General features: G+C 37.4%; 2 protein-coding genes across 5 annotated transcripts in view; one reads left to right on the top strand and one right to left on the bottom strand.

Annotated features, from left to right (window-relative positions):
• Nucleotides 1-4,591: 4,591 nt before the first annotated feature.
• On the bottom strand, nt 4,592-5,737 carry LOC138320120 (uncharacterized). Its single transcript, XM_069263183.1, has 2 exons — nt 5,523-5,737; nt 4,592-5,215 (listed from the first exon to the last, which is right to left on the bottom strand). The coding sequence occupies exons 1-2, from the start codon at nt 5,643-5,645 to the stop codon at nt 4,673-4,675; spliced, it is 666 nt and encodes a 221-aa protein (XP_069119284.1). The 5' UTR covers nt 5,646-5,737; the 3' UTR covers nt 4,592-4,672.
• A 693-nt stretch (nt 5,738-6,430) lies between these two features.
• Nucleotides 6,431-18,504, top strand: part of LOC138319377 (transport and Golgi organization protein 1 homolog) — a 92,505-nt gene continuing 80,431 nt past the window's right edge. For all 4 annotated transcript variants that reach the window (XM_069262477.1, XM_069262476.1, XM_069262474.1 and 1 more), the window contains exons 1-6: nt 6,431-6,578; nt 7,780-7,913; nt 10,502-10,591; nt 10,922-11,027; nt 13,362-13,402; nt 15,832-15,979. In XM_069262477.1, the coding sequence (XP_069118578.1) occupies nt 6,443-6,578; nt 7,780-7,913; nt 10,502-10,591; nt 10,922-11,027; nt 13,362-13,402; nt 15,832-15,979 (655 nt within the window). In that variant the 5' untranslated portion in view covers nt 6,431-6,442. The remainder of the gene's footprint in view (nt 6,579-7,779; nt 7,914-10,501; nt 10,592-10,921; nt 11,028-13,361; nt 13,403-15,831; nt 15,980-18,504) is intronic.

Genomic DNA, 18,504 nt, shown 5'->3' with positions numbered 1-18,504 from the left:
CTCGCTAACAAATATATATATATATAAGTATATATACATACTTACATAAAAAAAATTTCTCAGCGAGCTAAGTACCTGTGGTTCATTGTTACAATCCATGCAGAACTCTAGGACCAGTAGCGATTTAAAGGATTTACCCCTACTTCCCCTATTGGGCCCCGCCCCTCCTGGCCCCGGGGGGCCAGAGCCAAAATTTATACAACCTCTGTTCCCCTTCCCCCAAGGATGTTGCTGGTCAAATTTGGTCATAATACATGAATAACTCCATGATTATAGTAGCGATTTAAAGGAAATGTTGACGGATGGACGGACGACGGACGCCGCGCCACGGCATAAGCTCACCGGTCCTTCGGGCCAGGTGAGCTAAAAACGGTTACTACAGTTGGAAAGAGCGATAATATTCCTTTCAAAATCATCCTACACATCTATACAAATTAAGTGCGGTCATTACATTATATTATCTTAGTGCCATGTAGAGTATGATTTTTATCATTTTTTTTATCTAAACCTCTAAAACGTCCAAAAATGGTCTTACAGCCACTCTGGTGGGTCCATGATTAAATAATCTGTAACCAGTTTTCTAATTCAGTCTGCGAATTCAGTCTGCGACTTAAAGCACTAGCTAGCCGATGCCCATGACTATTTTAATATTTTCAAATAGTTTTGATAACTATTCGTGTGTATTTATCTCCAGACATTGACATGTACGGAGTACGGCGGACTGCCAATGTTTTTGACATCAGTTACGGTGGCCAATAAAAGAAAACAAACACAATGCATTTATATTACGTTATTTCTTCTAAATACAACACTTCTTTATGCAAGTTGTCAAGCATGTATTGTGAATTTTTGCAATGAAATTACCACCTTTAAATATAACATTCAGTATTGCCAACTCACCCGATTTTCCCGGGTTGACCCGTTTTTTTAGACATTTTAGAATGTATAACCCGATTGACCCGGCGGGTCATCAAATAACCCGATTTTCAGCACTTGGACCCTCTGGTAACTCTAGATAAAAAAAAACGCCTTAGCAAAAGTTGCTAAAACCTTTCTTTTATCTTTAGCAAAAAAAAGAAATATTTTTAGCAGAACACACCTAGTGCCCAATAAAGTCACTTATTTGTCTTTTCAAAATTACGATATCTACAATAGCGCATAGGGCAAATTTTGCAATGCTTTAAATTGCTAAAAGTAAACTAAGAAAATAATAAAAGAACATGATATTTTCATTATCTTCCACATATCCCTCCCTATATTCCTCAAGGCCATAACCAGGCCATTATTTTTTCAGTGTAACGCGTACTTGGAATGACAAATGTTTAGGAACTTAAATTCCATCTTGAATCATATGGATTTGATAGTTCAGGTATTTTAATTTAGAATGGAAAAAAAATGAAACTACAAATTTATTCTCTTTCTTCAGCCAAAAAAATGGCTTTGCAAAAAATGCTAAAATGATTATTTTTATTCTAGCAATTAGTGTCTTCTATTAGCAAAATGCCCAAATAGATCAGATAAAGCCATTAGCGCGATTTTAATTACATCTCAGGGCTTAAGACTCATATGAGGCCCTTGTATAACAGTCAACGTGAACGGTATCCTGTTTCAGTAGGCAGGCAAGCCAATCGTAATGGCCGCCATTTTGTTTAGTCAAAGATAATAATGAAACCGGACAACAAATTACCGAATTACAATATGAAAATAATAAATATATGCATTTTTAAGGCTTTTAAAAAGTGTTAAAATATACACTAAAATGTTGTTTCGCACATGACCCTTGTTTTGACCCTTTCACCCGTTTTTTCAAGGGTGATCACCCGATTTGACTTCATCAGAGGTTGGCAATACTGAACATTGAATTTTTGGTTCCCCGGACATCGTTTTCCCCTAGATTTATAATGCGCAAAATATACCGATAGTAGATTTTTTTCAGCCCTAAGAAAAAATACATGTGCAAAGTACACTGGTGTGTAAGTTACAGAAGTTTTTACGGTATTTGTAACAATTACGATTGTGTTTGGTACAGCTAATATAGCCAGAGAGCGCCCGAGATTTACCTGTGGATTTGGCGACAGTACTCGAGTCTATTTTATAAATAACACGGCTACAGTACACTCATTCAATACATCGATACACGCGTCGTTCTCAGTTGGGGTAGCACAGCTGTAATATCAAAATAATAGGTCTGTTTTCTTTCTACATGTCATATGTATATGCGAGAAAAAGTACATTCCATACCCATAAGATCGTAAATTGACAGGGTCCACTACATGCCAACGCGACATTGCTTTTACACCGATACACCGATAACTAATTAATGAGCTGCTCTTTGGCAATGGTAAGAAGAAAAGTAATTCCGTAATATTCATGATGAAACGAAAATTACATGTTCACACTGATTGTTACGCTTCGATTTTTGAATCGCAACTAACGCCAACTTCAAAGAAGTGATACAATAATTAAACGTAAATATAGATCAAGAGGAATGGATATGCATATTCTATGGCAAAAACGGAAATCACTTTTAATTTCTGATAGACTATCGGAAATTCTAATTCTGATATCGGATATTCTATTTCTCCCATACTTCACAGGGATATCCCATGGTTGTTAGGGAAAAGATATCTCTTTCTCGCACCTCGGACAGGGAAATCTCACATGATACCCGGTGCTAGATTTTTCTATCTCGTCCGATCTGTCTGGTACCTTTACGCGAATTTTGGCGGAATTTTACGCCATTCATGTAACAGTCCGCGCATGTGACGTCAAACTCTTGAACCGGTGACGTCACAAGCGTCAGATAGACAATATTATTAGAAATATGTGCATTCAGTGATTTACCATGCATTGTTTGGTTGTTGTTTTTAATTATGAAACAGTATGTACCGATTGATCATCGTTTGTCTTTGATATAATCGAACTATAGTTTTATGCGGAATGATTGCCAAATCGAAGCGCAGATGTAATGGTTAATCGGCTTTGAACCAGGAGGCCCATGACGGGATAGTTTTACATTCGGAACGCGTATATAGATGGGTTTTGTTATATCTTAGAGGCGCGAGAAAAAAAATCTATTACCTTTAAGTGATCGAGATTGGGTTATCTCAGTCTCGGGCTAAGATTTTATAACATCCCAACCTCGGCTAACGCCTCGGTTGGGATTATGTTACAAAATCTTAGTCCTCGACTGAGATAACCCGATCTCGTTCACTGACAGGTAACAGATTTTATTATTCTCACATACTTCACAGGGATATCCCGTGGTTGCTAGGGAAAGATATCTCTATCTTACACAGGGGGGGGGGGGGGTAAGACAGCTCACACGCGCTAGACAATAACGTGACGTCATCAATACATGCGGCGTAACTGCGGCGCGCATTGTAGATGACGTCATCAATTTTGACGCATAACGACGTTCCTGCGATAATGGCGCGATGAAAAAGCTGGAAACCAAGTGGAATGTCATCATTTTTTCTACTAAGTTTTCATGTAAGATTCTGTTCGTCTCATATCGGAAATTAGATATGAAATATCAGAAATTTAATTTCGAAATCGGAATTAATAGAATAAAAAGTAACTTGGCTTGCCACAGTGTTCTGTGTTAAATTCTCTCAAAATCTAGCCATGATATGGAAATCGTCTACTTGCTTCCGCAGAAACCTCACTTTGTAACAGACAATCTGATTAAAATACCGATCACCATTATACACTACGTGATATAACGTCATCTGATTAAATACCGATCACCATTATACACCACGTAATAATTAATTTTCTCTTTGTTTCTGGCTTTCTGATTGGCCTATTCATTTTTTTCATTCCACGATGAAAAAAAAATCCGAGAATGGCGCGGAAACCCGACGTTATCGTGACGTCACAAGAGAAACATTGACGTTGCGTATTGATTTGGAAAAATAATCCCTTGGGAAAAAATCAAGGGAATCGTACGTGTAAACGCATTTCATTTTATAAAGTAGCCTGGAAAATTAATTATAAGCATTGAAGTCACTATTTCTTTCATACCCCGATGAAATTAAAAATCAGTGACTTCAATGCTTAAATAATTAATTTTTCTTTGTATTCATACCATATCTGGCTTTCTGATTGGCCAATATTTGTTTTGCACTCCACGATGAAAAAAAATCCGAGAATGGCGCGGAAATCCGACGTTATCGTGACGTCATAATAGAAACATTTACGTTGCGTATGATTTGGCAAAAATAATCCCATGGAAAAATCAATGGAATCGTACGTGTAAACGTATTTCTTTTTATAAAGTAGCATGGAAAATTAATTATAATCATTGATGTCACTATTTTTTAATTTCATCGGGGTATGAAATAAATTTTGTTTTCAAACCTTTGTGAGAATTCACAGTTTGCAAACAAAATTTCTTTCATACCCCGATGAAATTAAAAAATAGTGACTTCAATGCTTAAATATAACGCCATCTGATTAAAATACCGATAACGTAACGTAGAGTATCGTAGTGGGAGCGATATTGCACTCAAATCTCGAATACTTACCTTATGGAAGGAGAATAGTATCGATAACTATTCCTGTTAAACAATAAACAAGGCATTTAACAACATATTACGGAAACGGTTACAAAAATTTACTCAACAAAGCTATAATTATGATTGGGTATTTTACATCGTCAACTGACATGTTATCTGTCCGTAAACACCATAGTTATTGGTGAGTTTGGCGTGACAATGGAGTGGTACCCATCGTATATCCGACTGTAGGAAGTGGAGTCGGAGGTCGACGGCTCTTCTTCAACAGCATGTTGTCTTGATGAAGTGTCATTATAAATTTGATCTAACCGTCTACGAGCCACGTCGTTCTCGTTTACATCACGGCGTGGTGTCTGGAATTCCAAAGAATTCACGATGGGGGAAGAGAGCTGCTCGTCTAGGCCTAATGTACCCGTGAAAGCTGAATTTTGTATATCTATTTCCAGATCCCTTTTCCCGCTTTTTAGAACAATACTCCTTTTGGTAGCGTCTTCAAACCCACACGACGAAGACGAGTCTGTCAGGTCGGCATAGCAACACGTGCCGTCGTACTCCGACGTGAAACTAAAGAACGAGTCGGAGTCTGTAATATCATTGACGCTGTCTTTTTTACTAATAATATCCTTTTCCAATTCGGATACAGTATCCGACTCATTAAGAGCTGATTTATCGTCAGTTGATTGTTCTTTTGTTTGCTGTGAAAAAAAGTTATCAAAATTTGTGAATCTGAAGTAAAAATATTTGTTGAATCAACAGTAGGCCTACACGATAAACGAAATTCATCAGATTGATTATTTAATAAGATTTAATAAGATAAGGCATATTAATGTGTCCGTTACAACAGTCTAGACTGAGCGGCGGCCAATCCACGACATCGCATTACAATTTTATGATTTTCTGATAAAAAGCACAGATGCAGATTTTTACAAAACATTTTCTCTGAAAGCTTTCAAAGAGAAACTCTACAGACGAGATATAAAAGAATTATATGAAAATACTTACGTTACTGACGTTTAACCAAGTGAATCTGGATAGTAATTCTTTTCTTTTGTACAGGGCTGTTGCAGCACCAAGTCCCAAAAAACATAAACCTGACCATATTATGACGTCTTTTGAAAATGGCATGTCTCACCGTCATGGCGGCATTATACATGATATGACGTCACAAATAAAACGCTTAAGTCCGCGGGAATTTAGAGGTTTTCATGTCCCGGAATATTAAACAGAGACCTTTTGTAGCAACGAAATATACTGTACAGTATATATATTTTTTAGTCATTATGTATACATATAATATTGTATGTACGTACAAGAATCTTTATGCATAACACTGAGCGCTATTTCTGCGACAAGTCAAACAAAAAACAAAGCAAGCAATAAATACATAAAAGGGAATGCAAGTTATGCAACAATATGGATAAACAACACATATACATTGTTAACTTTTAAGGAGTTTAAGGATTGTTGCACGACGTCGTTTCCCGCATTTTTTCACAATTTAATTATTTTCAGAGATAGGAAGCAACAGGAAAGAATATGAAATATGATAAATGTCACAGTTAATGTTAAGCACCTTAATTTTTGTTCAGAGCAGTTATTGTCTGTTTAAATTGTAAACTGAAAATGCCGCTTCAAAGTGAGTAGCGTCATATGAAAGACGTGCATGAAACTATAGAAAGAGTCACAGATTTAAGCTGATTTCTAAATTTAAAGAAAACAACTACCCAATAATTGGTAGTCCGATACAGCAGTGATAATACATTATGACAGGTTATATGGAGAAGTAGATTAAGTTTGATTTATTTGGTCGGAGAAGTGCCTACACTGAAAGAAGCGAGGGAGAAATCATTGTAAAATCCATAACCGGAAGTTCTGCTCACAGCGCCAGCTGACGTGTACATTCAGTGTGAAAGTAGAAAAACATGGCAGCCTACGTTAGCTTCGAACGTATGACAAGCCGGTTAATAATTTTGACATGGCTTTTAACGTTTCTGATAGCTATGGTTGAATCATCAAGTATATCTGATTTAAGGTTATGTGGCGATGCGAAATGTGAAAGTAAGAACGCTTGAAATAATTTTTAACACTGAAAATAGAAAAATCGAACTAGGTTTTGGGGGAGGGGGGGGGGGGTGTGTGTTAACTGGTAGTTCCTCTCTTTACATAGGCCTAGTAATAGTAGTAGATACAAAACATAATGTCAAGATCAATACCAAAAACCATTCATACAGTATGTATGGTTTTTGGTATTGATATTGACACTGTTTTGAATGAACTAGAAATATAGAGAGGAAATTTTACTACCAATAGAATATTATGATATTAATTCCACTCTGCCTTTACAGTTTTTTAATTACTTTGTGGAACTACATTTTAAAGAAAAGGTCCACTTGCGATTTATGAGATAAATTAAGCACTTTGTGCATATAGCTTGATCGAGTTGCATGCTACATGTAACTGGCAGTATTTGGCCCAATATATATTTTGCAAATTGTTTACTTTATGCAACACATTTGTGGAAGGCTTTATAACTGTGGAGAAGGTCAATGGAATCGGGGTGTGCAGGAGGTGCGTACCTTTGACTTAGGGGGTGCTCGAAGTAAGAAAATGGCCAACGATAGTCATTGCAATCAAAGGCAAAGATATTGAGAGGAAAATTAAAAACCAACAATATTTGCATGTACAGTGATTTCCATTCTATTGAGATGTGTTGATTGAGGCCAAGGATGGACGATTTGTTCGAGCTAAGCCACATAAGTCATTCGAGTAGGGGCAATTTGTTTATATTTTTGCTGTCAAAATATAGAGCATATGTGGTGATCGCATCGAAAAAGTGTTAATACCGTTGGCCATTTTCTCGCTTTGAGCTACCCCCAATGCCCCCCAATGCAGCCTAAGTGCCCCATGAGTCAGAAGTATGCACCACCTGCACATTCCGATTCTGTTAATCTTCATAACCACCATGCATTATTGCATGAAATGGGTTTAATTCATGTACAATATCGATGATACCCGATACGTTTTTGCAGGACTACATATCTCCAGTGGTGATGGAACGTAACCCTTTGTAATCTTCCTGCTGAAATGATGTTAGTGCAGGATATCATCTTTTGACTTCATTCCATCACCAATAGAAACAATAGTCCCGCACACACCTTGTTAGGTATTGGATAAAAACCCAAAAAACATACATATCTTTAAACTGTAACCAGATAAAAAATATGAAGTTTTTGAATGTAATCTCATGATTTGTTTGCAGGAGTTATATCATATGCCAGAGCTTTAGGGAAATACAGACAAAATGATCCTATATTCCTGAGCTTTGAAAGAGATGATATTGTGCGAGTTTTAAGTAAATCAGCTGGCGTAAAACCAGACTTATGGGGAGGAGAGGTAAGGAAAAAATCTGAGGATTAGAATTAACAAATGGAAGGGGGAGGTAAGACAAAACACAGGGATCTAAATGGAAGGGGAGGTAAGACAAACACTGAGGGATCTAAATGGAAGGGGAGGTAAGAAAAAACACTGAGGGATCTAAATGGAAGGGGGAGGTAAGACAAAACACAGAGGGATCTAAATGGAAGTGGAGGTAAGACAAAACACTGAGGGATCTAAATGGAAGGGGAGGTAAGACAAAACACAGAGGGATCTAAATGGAAGGGGAGGTAAGACAAAACACTGAGGGATCTAAATGGAAGGGGGGGTAAGGGTAAGACAAAACACTGAGGGATCTAAATGGAAGGGGGGGGGGGTAAGACAAAACACTGAGGGATCTAAATGGAAGGGGGGTAAGACAAAACACTGAGGGATCTAAATGGAAGGAGAGGTAAGACAAAACACTGAGGGATCTAAATGGAAGGGGAGGTAAGACAAAACACTGAGGGATCTAAATGGAAGGGGAGGTAAGACAAAACACTGAGGGATCTAAATGGAAGGGGAGGTAAGACAAAACACTGAGGGATCTAAATGGAAGGGGAGGTAAGACAAAACACTGAGGGATCTAAATGGAAGGGGAGGTAAGACAAAACACTGAGGGATCTAAATGGAAGGGGAGGTAAGACAAAACACTGAGGGATCTAAATGGAAGGGGAGGTAAGACAAAACACTGAGGGATCTAAATGGAAGGGGAGGTAAGACAAAACACTGAGGGATCTAAATGGAAGGGGAGGTAAGACAAAACACTGAGGGATCTAAATGGAAGGGGAGGTAAGACAAAACACTGAGGGATCTAAATGGAAGGGGAGGTAAGACAAAACACTGAGGGATCAAAGGAAGGGAGTAAGACAAACATAGGATAAAGAAGAAAAACACGAGGGATCTAAATGGAAGGGAGGTAAGACAAAACACTGAGGGATCTAAATGGAAGGGGAGGTAAGACAAAACACTGAGGGATCTAAATGGAAGGGGAGGTAAGACAAAACACTGAGGGATCTAAATGGAAGGGGAAGTAAGACAAAACACAGAGGGATCTTAATGGAAGGGGAGGTAAGACAAAACACTGAGGGATCTAAATGGAAGGGGAGGTAAGACAAAACACTGAGGGATCTAAATGGAAGGAGAGGTAAGACAAAACACAGAGGGATCTAAATGGAAGGGGAGGTAAGACAAAACACTGAGGGATCTAAATGGAAGGAGAGGTAAGACAAAACACAGAGGGATCTAAATGGAAGGGGAGGTAAGACAAAACACTGAGGGATCTAAATGGAAGGGGAGGTAAGACAAAACACTGAGGGATCTAAATGGAAGGGGAGGTAAGACAAAACACTGAGGGATCTAAATGGAAGGGGAGGTAAGACAAAACACTGAGGGATCTAAATGGAAGGGGAGGTAAGACAAAACACTGAGGGATCTAAATGGAAGGGGAGGTAAGACAAAACACTGAGGGATCTAAATGGAAGGGGAGGTAAGACAAAACACTGAGGGATCTAAATGGAAGGGGAGGTAAGACAAAACACTGAGGGATCTAAATGGAAGGGGAGGTAAGACAAAACACTGAGGGATCTAAATGGAAGGGGAGGTAAGACAAAACACTGAGGGATCTAAATGGAAGGGGAGGTAAGACAAAACACTGAGGGATCTAAATGGAAGGGAGGGAGGGATCTAAATGGAAGGGGAGGTAAGACAAAACACTGAGGGACTAAAAAGGGGAGGTAGACAAAACACTGAGGGATCTAAATGGAAGGGAGGTAAGACAAAACATGAGGGATCTAAATGGAAGGGAAGTAAGACAAAACACAGAGGGATCTTAATGGAAGGGGAGGTAAGACAAAACACTGAGGGATCTAAATGGAAGGGGAGGTAAGACAAAACACTGAGGGATCTAAATAGAAGGAGAGGTAAGACAAAACACAGAGGGATCTAAATGGAAGGGGAGGTAAGACAAAACACTGAGGGATCTAAATGGAAGGGGAGGTAAGACAAAACACCGAGGGATCTTAATGGAAGGGGAGGTAAGACAAAACACTGAGGGATCTAAATGGAAGGGGAGGTAAGACAAACACTGAGGGATCTAAATGGAAGGGGAGGTAAGACAAAACACTGAGGGATCTAAATCGAAGGGGAGGTAAGACAAAACACTTAGGAATAGGAAAAATCTGAGGGATGTATATGAGGAAGTTTTTTGTTTTAGTGTCAATAAAATAAAAAGGTCATGCTTAGTAGATCAACTATATATAGCATATCTTCTAAGATAATTTAAACCAGCCCAGCTAAAAGTGACCGGTAGACAAGACTCTTGTAAAAGAAGGTAGCAATTACTGTCTGTGCCGTACAACTTTGATTATAAGAGACCGTTTGATATATATAATTGATTTGATCCCTATAGAAAGAAAGCACTACAATAATGTATCTGGGAACATAGACACCATTAACAACCAATCATAATATCTTTTTTGCTATTATTATAATTATAGTTCTATTTTTAGTATAACATGTTAAATTTTAACAATTTGACTTGAAACATGAATACAACATATTTACAGGTACATGGAAGGAAAGGTTACTTTCCACGGTCATTTGTTAAAGAATACAAAGTGGATATACCCAACCCACAACATACAGTAAAGACACAAGTAAGTTGTCATTTGATGTTATAATATCTATTTTCAGTGTAACAAATGAGTAGCATATTAGCACAATTAAGTAGTATTGAGGCTTGCCCTCTTTATTAAGCCATCAATGTTTACACTAAGTTCCATGATCTAGCTATATAGAATGCGAAGGTGATATATTGCGATTAATATATGACTGACATGAAATAAAGCAAATAAAACAATTTCTTAATTTTACTCTAATATCTAACTGATATTCAGTACATTTATTGTAAAATTCTATAATTCTTTATATCAATTAGTTTTTCATGTCTATTTTATAAGCTGTTCTGAACATTTTATCGTTTGTAGAAAGCACTATCGATTGAGGAACGGATGAGGATGGAGGAAGAAGAAGATGAGACAGAAATAGGAGATGAGACTGAAGATGATACAGAGCTTACAGAGGAGATGACAGGTAGTTATCTTATAAAACTGTCTGAATATTTAGCAGATAGATTCATACACAAACAATAGAAGAAAGTTTTTATCTCTCAAATATCATTTAATTATATTCATGCCTATAGGAGATTTCAGAAAAGATGGCGATGACATCACACAAAGGTACATCCGGGTGCTCAAAGGTACAACTCCGTATATCTGTACACATTAACATTGTGGGAACACAGCCGCTTCGGTGTTTGTTTACATTTTATTGTAATAAATAGTACGGCAATCCGAGAGTTGTTGCTTTATCCTAATTTCAAAAGGTGTAAATAAAAATATTTAACAATAATATATAGATATGGGACAAGGAAGTAATTCCAACCGTGTGGACAAAACAAAATTGTCAAATTTTCGAGGCGATCTGCCCCTTTATCAAGACATACAAAACGAACACGATTACATAATAGGATACGAACAGTAATGCGGGACAAAGTAGACAAATATTAAACCATATAGCACAGTGGAACGCAATTTACCCTTCGGCAAGTGGCAGCCGAAGGCCGGAATTACAAAAGTGTATCCATGCTGTTCTGCAGAACGATAAAAATATGAGCGATGACTGGAAAGCGTGCCACGTGTGACGTCAAATGTGTGGCGAAATTTATTTATAGTGCTTATTGGTATAGGATGCAAATTTAGTCGCCTATCTCCTCGGTGTGTTGGCAAAAAAGCAAAGTCCCAAATTTAGTCGCCTTTTGCTGGGCAGCATATGTAAAGATCAAAAACGCGTAGAACAGAACGGGAAAATGCTGGAAATAGGAATAATTAATTGAAAAGCAAGTGATCAATTGATGTCAATTTGTATATTTAACGTTCGTTAATGCCTTTGGGGAAAAAAAATCCTGTTGATATTACTTCTTTGACTTCTAATATATAGATATAAACATATGGTATTCATATATTTTACGATGTTTATACTCCATTTTCGACTGCCACGAGAAAAAACATGGTCGCCATTATGTATAAACATTGACAGAATATTGCTAATATCAGCTTGAAATTACAAATTAAATTCCAAGTTTCGCAAATATCGTACTGAAATTTCAATAAGTGATTACTGTTTTCTTAGTCTGACTTGGTAAAACACCTTACGATGTGTGATTATGACTAAATTAAAGTTTGCTTTCGCAGATTACCCCAAGCGCACGGCAGCCATTACGTACACTACTGCCGAGATCTCGATTTTCGTCCTTTTTCAGAGTCACAAAATTACGTATTCTGGAAATTTTTTTCTTCAGAAATTTTGTAATTTAGTTTATGACATACAAATGAGTCAGTTTATTGTTACTTTTTATCATATTTTTAAACAAAACTTTAAGTATTTTATGATTTTCGAAGTCGTGCGCAATGTGTCCTGGTCGGCATTTACAGTATTACGATCTGTATTCATAAATCTAAATGTAGTCTATCTAACATGTATTCGAATTATTTGAAAGTAATATCACTTCAATTTGAGACTTCACTTAGCAGCCCATGGAATAAAAGCGACTGAAATTTTAAAATAAACTCTACAGCATTAAAACTGAACGATTTCACCATTTTATTTTTTCGAGATATCGGCAGCCATACAAAAAATATACGTTTCTGCATAGAAGTGTAACACATTGATTTATAACATTCCTTTAAAACAAGATTTACATGGTAAAGAACGAAATATATATCTTTTACAAGTACTTATTGAGATATGTGTTGGTAATTAGGTATTTATATTATTAAATTCCCAACTATGGGCTGTAGCCTGAGGTGATCTACTGGAGCGGCCGTGGTCTGGCAATGTGGTTCACATTTCGTTATATTTAATAGTGTTGTGAACAGCTTTTTCATGTATAACAGAATTATTACACAATAAAATCAATTATCTATTCATAACTTTTTCACAACATGGATTTTTATCTGTGAAGAAAAAATGGGTACTGTGACCAGAAACATATATACCGGGTACATATGTTTATATTCTGCTGTGACGGCCCGACACTGCTTTGCAGGCTGGCTTAAACACTAAATCTACACAAATATATTTAGCAATAAATATTTGCAAATATAAAGACATAAATGTCTGTAACCTCTGAAACAATAAGAAACAATTATAAAATCGGAATTTGCAAGTATGAATGTGTATACTTTTGTCAAAGTATCGTTTGTGTAGCTGGGATGTACGTATCTGTTATTGTTTTTATTAGTCATCATACTGTGCTTGTACCTTTGAGGACCCGGATGTAAACTTTCTGTGACGTCACGCCATCTTTTCTGAAATCTCCTATTACTTTGTACTTCCATTGATTATTATTCCATTGTAAATTTTCAGAGGAGGATGCACAGAAACAGACAAGTGAAGACCCTGTAAAGGTATTGCTTTATATTCAGTCGTATTATTAAACATTTATAAACATAAACAGCTATTCTAATGTAATAAATTGCTTGTCAATAGATTTTGATGTACAGCCTAAGTCTACCAGATTGAATAAAGATATGTTTGTTTGGTGCGGAGGAGATTTAATTGTCTTGCTTGAATCGACAGCTCAAGTCATTTAAGGACATGCTTGATTTTTCCTGGTGGATGAAAGCTGAAGTACATGTTAAAAATTAGAAAGTCTATTGGCTCGCAGTTCAATGCCGAGTCTGGACCTCCAACTTGCAACTAAGATATGGAGGGCTAGTGGTAGATTATCAGACCAACATCAACTAAGATATGGAGGGCTAGTGGTAGATTATCAGACCAACATCAACTAAGATATGGAGGGCTAGTGGTAGATTATCAGACCAACATCAACTAAGATATGGAGGGCTAGTGGTAGATTATCAGACCAACATCAACTAAGATATGGAGGGCTAGTGGTAGATTATCAGACCAACATCAACTAAGATATGGAGGGCTAGTGGTAGATTATCAGACCAACATCAACTAAGATATGGAGGGCTAGTGCTAGATTATCAGACCAACATCAACTAAGATATGGAGGGCTAGTGGTAGATTATCAGACCAACATCAACTAAGATATGGAGGGCTAGTGGTAGATTATCAGACCAACATCAACTAAGATATGGAGGGCTAGTGGTAGATTATCAGACCAACATCAACTAAGATATGGAGGGCTAGTGGTAGATTATCAGACCAACATCAACTAAGATATGGAGGGCTAGTGGTAGATTATCAGACCAACATCAACTAAGATACACTAAAGATATGGAGGGCTAGTGGTAGATTATCAGACCAACATCAACTAAGATATGGAGGGCTAGTGGTAGATTATCAGACCAACATCAACTAAGATATGAAGGGCTAGTGGTAGAGATTATCAGACCAACATCAGCACTGACATCCTTGATCAAGGCTTTAAAAAATAAACCCTTAAATGGTTCTATATCACTGATCAAGGTTTTCACTCACTAAATGCTTTCTGCAAAGTGTTGAATAAAAACAAAATATGATGTGATGGACAATGTGTTATACTCTCGTAGTTAACTTAATTGAATTCTGATTAAAACTCTAAACATCAGCATTCAGATATTACATAGTACAGTAAAACCTCTCTATTAAGACCACCTAGTGGTCTGAGTAAAAGTGAGCTTAATAGCGAGGTGGTCTCAATTCTGAGGTTGACCAGATTTCATCTCTGACGACCGAGAACAGTAACTCTGTATCCTAGCTGACCGAAAATAATATAAATGTATATCATATTTTAATGCATGTGTATCTAATTAAAACCAATAATTACAAATATTTCTAATTTTTCAGTTTTGATAAATTAGGGACGTTGATTCTATGCTATTGCCCATTAGGGACTATGCCCTTTATTTCTAGAGCATAATCGGTTATGTTATAATTCAATTAACTGCCGGTACCACATCTTATCACCTGAGAAAAATGAGAGACTATGTGTTTTAAATTGGTATTGAACTGTGTAAAATCCGAAATATTTGCGTAAATCGTGTTTAATAATCCCTCCATGTGCAATGATTGGTCAAATAATAACTTGCGATCACAGTCGGTAAAGCGTTTGAAAGACTTCTACTCAATAGCCAAGCGGAATTTTAACCAATGCAAAACACCAATTGATAGAAACACATGCATGTTTACCGCAAAAATAGATGGCATATGTTCATTGAAATGGATGATTGAAGTACAGTACTAATATCTTAAATAACATTATAAAAATATCTCATACATGAGAGAATTTCAATTCCATTGGTGTTATGAACAACAAACTGCTAAATCATTCCATCTCGCCACCTGGACTGACAAAAGGAACGTTGTGTTACATGTGGTTTCAATTACATCAACTGACGGGTTTCTGACCAGTAATCACGACAAGTATACAAATGATGGCTATTGACACTCTCCTCATCCAGGTAGATAATCTGATAATTAGGTCGACAGATTCATTAACGAAAGACTGACTGATGTACCTGCTGTTCACAGGTCGTTGTGTGGGGAATGTGAGGCACAGCTAGGTGTGAAGTCACAGGTAAATGTGCCCATGGTCGTAATCAAGGGATCAATTAGTGTTAATTAATGATTGTTGGGACTATGAAAACTGGCCGTAATACAGAATAGCGGGGTGGTCATTATACTGAAATGACCAATACAAAGACATATAGAGCAAAAAAAAAAATCAAGACTGAAAACAAGTGCCCGTAATAGTGGGGGTGGTCTTAATTTTGAGGCGGTCGTAAGATGAGGTTTTACTGTAATAATTTTATATCATATAGCCATAACAATATTAGATTATAACTTATACTTTAGCAATTTGAGTTTAACCATCTTGTTTATCAAGGAAACTACATCAAAAGAGGAAGTGGAAGCTGATGATACAGAAATAGATGAGACAGAATTGGGTGATGATGGGGATGAGGAACTAAAGGAGGGCCAAGATTCTACCGAGGTCTCATCAGACGAACCATCTGAAGGAGAAGATAGTAATGGTAAGGCTGGTGATAGTGACTGTTACATAAGGAATATACCACCGAGGTCTTGTTAGATAAACTGTGGAAGGTGGTCAGGGTAAGTCTGGTGATAGTGACTGTTACATAAGGAATATACCACCCTGGTCTTGTTAGATAAACTGTGGAAGGTGGTCAGGGTAAGTCTGGTGATAGTGACTGTTACATAAGGAATATACCACCCTGGTCTTGTTAGATAAACTGTGGAAGGTGGTCAGGGTAAGTCTGGTGATAGTGACTGTTACATAAGGAATATACCACCGTGGTCTTATTAGATAAACTGTGGAAGGTGGTCAGGGTAAGTCTGGTGATAGTGACTGTTACATAAGGAATATACCACCGAGGTCTTGTTAGATAAACTGTGGAAGGTGGTCAGGGTAAGTCTGGTGATAGTGACTGTTACATAAGGAATATACCACCGAGGTCTTGTTAGATAAACTGTGGAAGGTGGTCAGGGTAAGTCTGGTGATAGTGACTGTTACATAAGGAATATACCACCGAGGTCTTGTTAGATAAACTGTGGAAGGTGGTCAGGGTAAGTCTGGTGATAGTGACTGTTACATAAGGAATATACCACCGAGGTCTTATTAGATAAACTGTGGAAGGTGGTCAGGGTAAGTCTAGTGATAGTGACTGTTACATAAGGAATATACCACCGAGGTCTTATTAGATAAACTGTGGAAGGTGGTCAGGGTAAGTCTGGTGATAGTGACTGTTACATAAAGGAATATACCACCGAGGTCTTGTTAGATAAACTGTGGAAGGTGGTCAGGGTAAGTCTGGTGATAGTGACTGTTACATAAGGAATATACCACAGAGGTCTTGTTAGATAAACTGTGGAAGGTGGTCAGGGTAAGTCTAGTGATAGTGACTGTTACATAAGGAATATACCACAGAGGTCTTGTTAGATAAACTGTGGAAGGTGGTCAGGGTAAGTCTGGTGATAGTGACTGTTACATAAGGAATATACCACGAGGTCTTGTTAGATAAACTGTGGAAGGTGGTCAGGGTAAGTCTGGTGATAGTGACTGTTACATAAGGAATATACCACCGAGGTCTTGTTAGATAAACTGTGGAAGGTGGTCAGGGTAAGTCTGGTGATAGTGACTGTTACATAAGGAATATACCACCGAGGTCTTGTTAGATAAACTGTGGAAGGTGGTCAGGGTAAGTCTGGTGATAGTGACTGTTACATAAGGAATATACCACCGAGGTCTTGTTAGATAAACTGTGGAAGGTGGTCAGGGTAAGTCTGGTGATAGTGACTGTTACATAAGGAATATACCACCGAGGTCTTGTTAGATAAACTGTGGAAGGTGGTCAGGGTAAGTCTGGTGATAGTGACTGTTACATAAGGAATATACCACCGAGGTCTTGTTAGATAAACTGTGGAAGGTGGTCAGGGTAAGTCTGGTGATAGTGACTGTTACATAAGGAATATACCACCGAGGTCTTGTTAGATAAACTGTGGAAGGTGGTCAGGGTAAGTCTGGTGATAGTGACTGTTACATAAGGAATATACCACCGAGGTCTTGTTAGATAAACTGTGGAAGGTGGTCAGGATAAGTCTGGTGATAGTGACTGTTACATGAGGAATACATACATGCCATATTTTTCTAGGGGTCGAGAGGGAGATTGATGACCATTTTAAGGGATTTTGGTCTCAAAAGAGGGAGGTATACGCGCGACATATATGAATAAATTAAATATCTACTTTTCTATGATGAAATTCTGCATTCATATTGAATTTTACTGGAAAAAAACCAGAATCGTTACAGTAGTATTCAAAATGTAATTTAATCTGAGAGAGAAAAAAATGTAAATTTCTTTTTAATTTTATTCATTTAAATTCAGTTACTACTGATTATTTTTTATTATTAATATATATTTTTTTCTAAAAATAAATTCACACAGAAATTCTAAAAAAATAATACTTTTTCCATTTTCAAAAACGTGGTTATTAGGAAATCCGGAAATTCTATAAAATCCGGATCATCTATTACAATTACCCAAAATGGCGGCCATTACGATTGCTAAGTTTGTGACATCCATCAAATACAGATAGGCCTATTTAACATTAAAAACGTGAGTAAATCATTCACAGTTGTAAGCAGTATTTGTTTTGTTGTAATGCTCACTAGCTGTAGTCATAAAAATTATTAAAAGGCCAGCTGATTGTTTTCTAGGCGGCCAATCGGCTGCTCAGACTTCAGTTTACGTAATACACAGACGTGAGTGAAAGTGACACCACAAGCCAAGGTGGAAATAGCCCAAGGCTGCTAATTAGGGCCACTTGGGTGTTGGTCAGGGGGTCAGGGAGTGGTTACTCTCGTGCTAAAGTTAACCTAGCATGTACACAAATGTGGCAACGAAAATAAAACGGAGGGGTTTATAGAAATCGGGAATTTAGACTCTCCTGCCGGGAGACAATAAAAGGCTTTAAAATACGGGAGGTTTTGTCTCACGCCGGGAGGTATGGCATGTATGGGAATATACCACCGAGGTCT

This window comes from Argopecten irradians, chromosome 3, assembly GCF_041381155.1.
Source record: "Argopecten irradians isolate NY chromosome 3, Ai_NY, whole genome shotgun sequence".
In the NCBI taxonomy this organism is placed as follows: Eukaryota; Metazoa; Mollusca; class Bivalvia; order Pectinida; family Pectinidae; genus Argopecten; species Argopecten irradians.
Note: the sequence above shows the minus strand (reverse complement) of the source record. Positions and strands in the feature narration are given on the sequence as shown.

Coding starts and splice junctions, on each gene's coding strand:
- LOC138320120 (XM_069263183.1), bottom strand. CDS start 5,645: ATGCCATTTTCAAAAGACGTCATAATATGGTCAGGTTTATGTTTTTTG. Junction 5,216..5,522: donor CTTGGTTAAACGTCAGTAAC/GTAAGTATTTTC, acceptor TTTTTTTCACAG/CAAACAAAAGAACAATCAAC.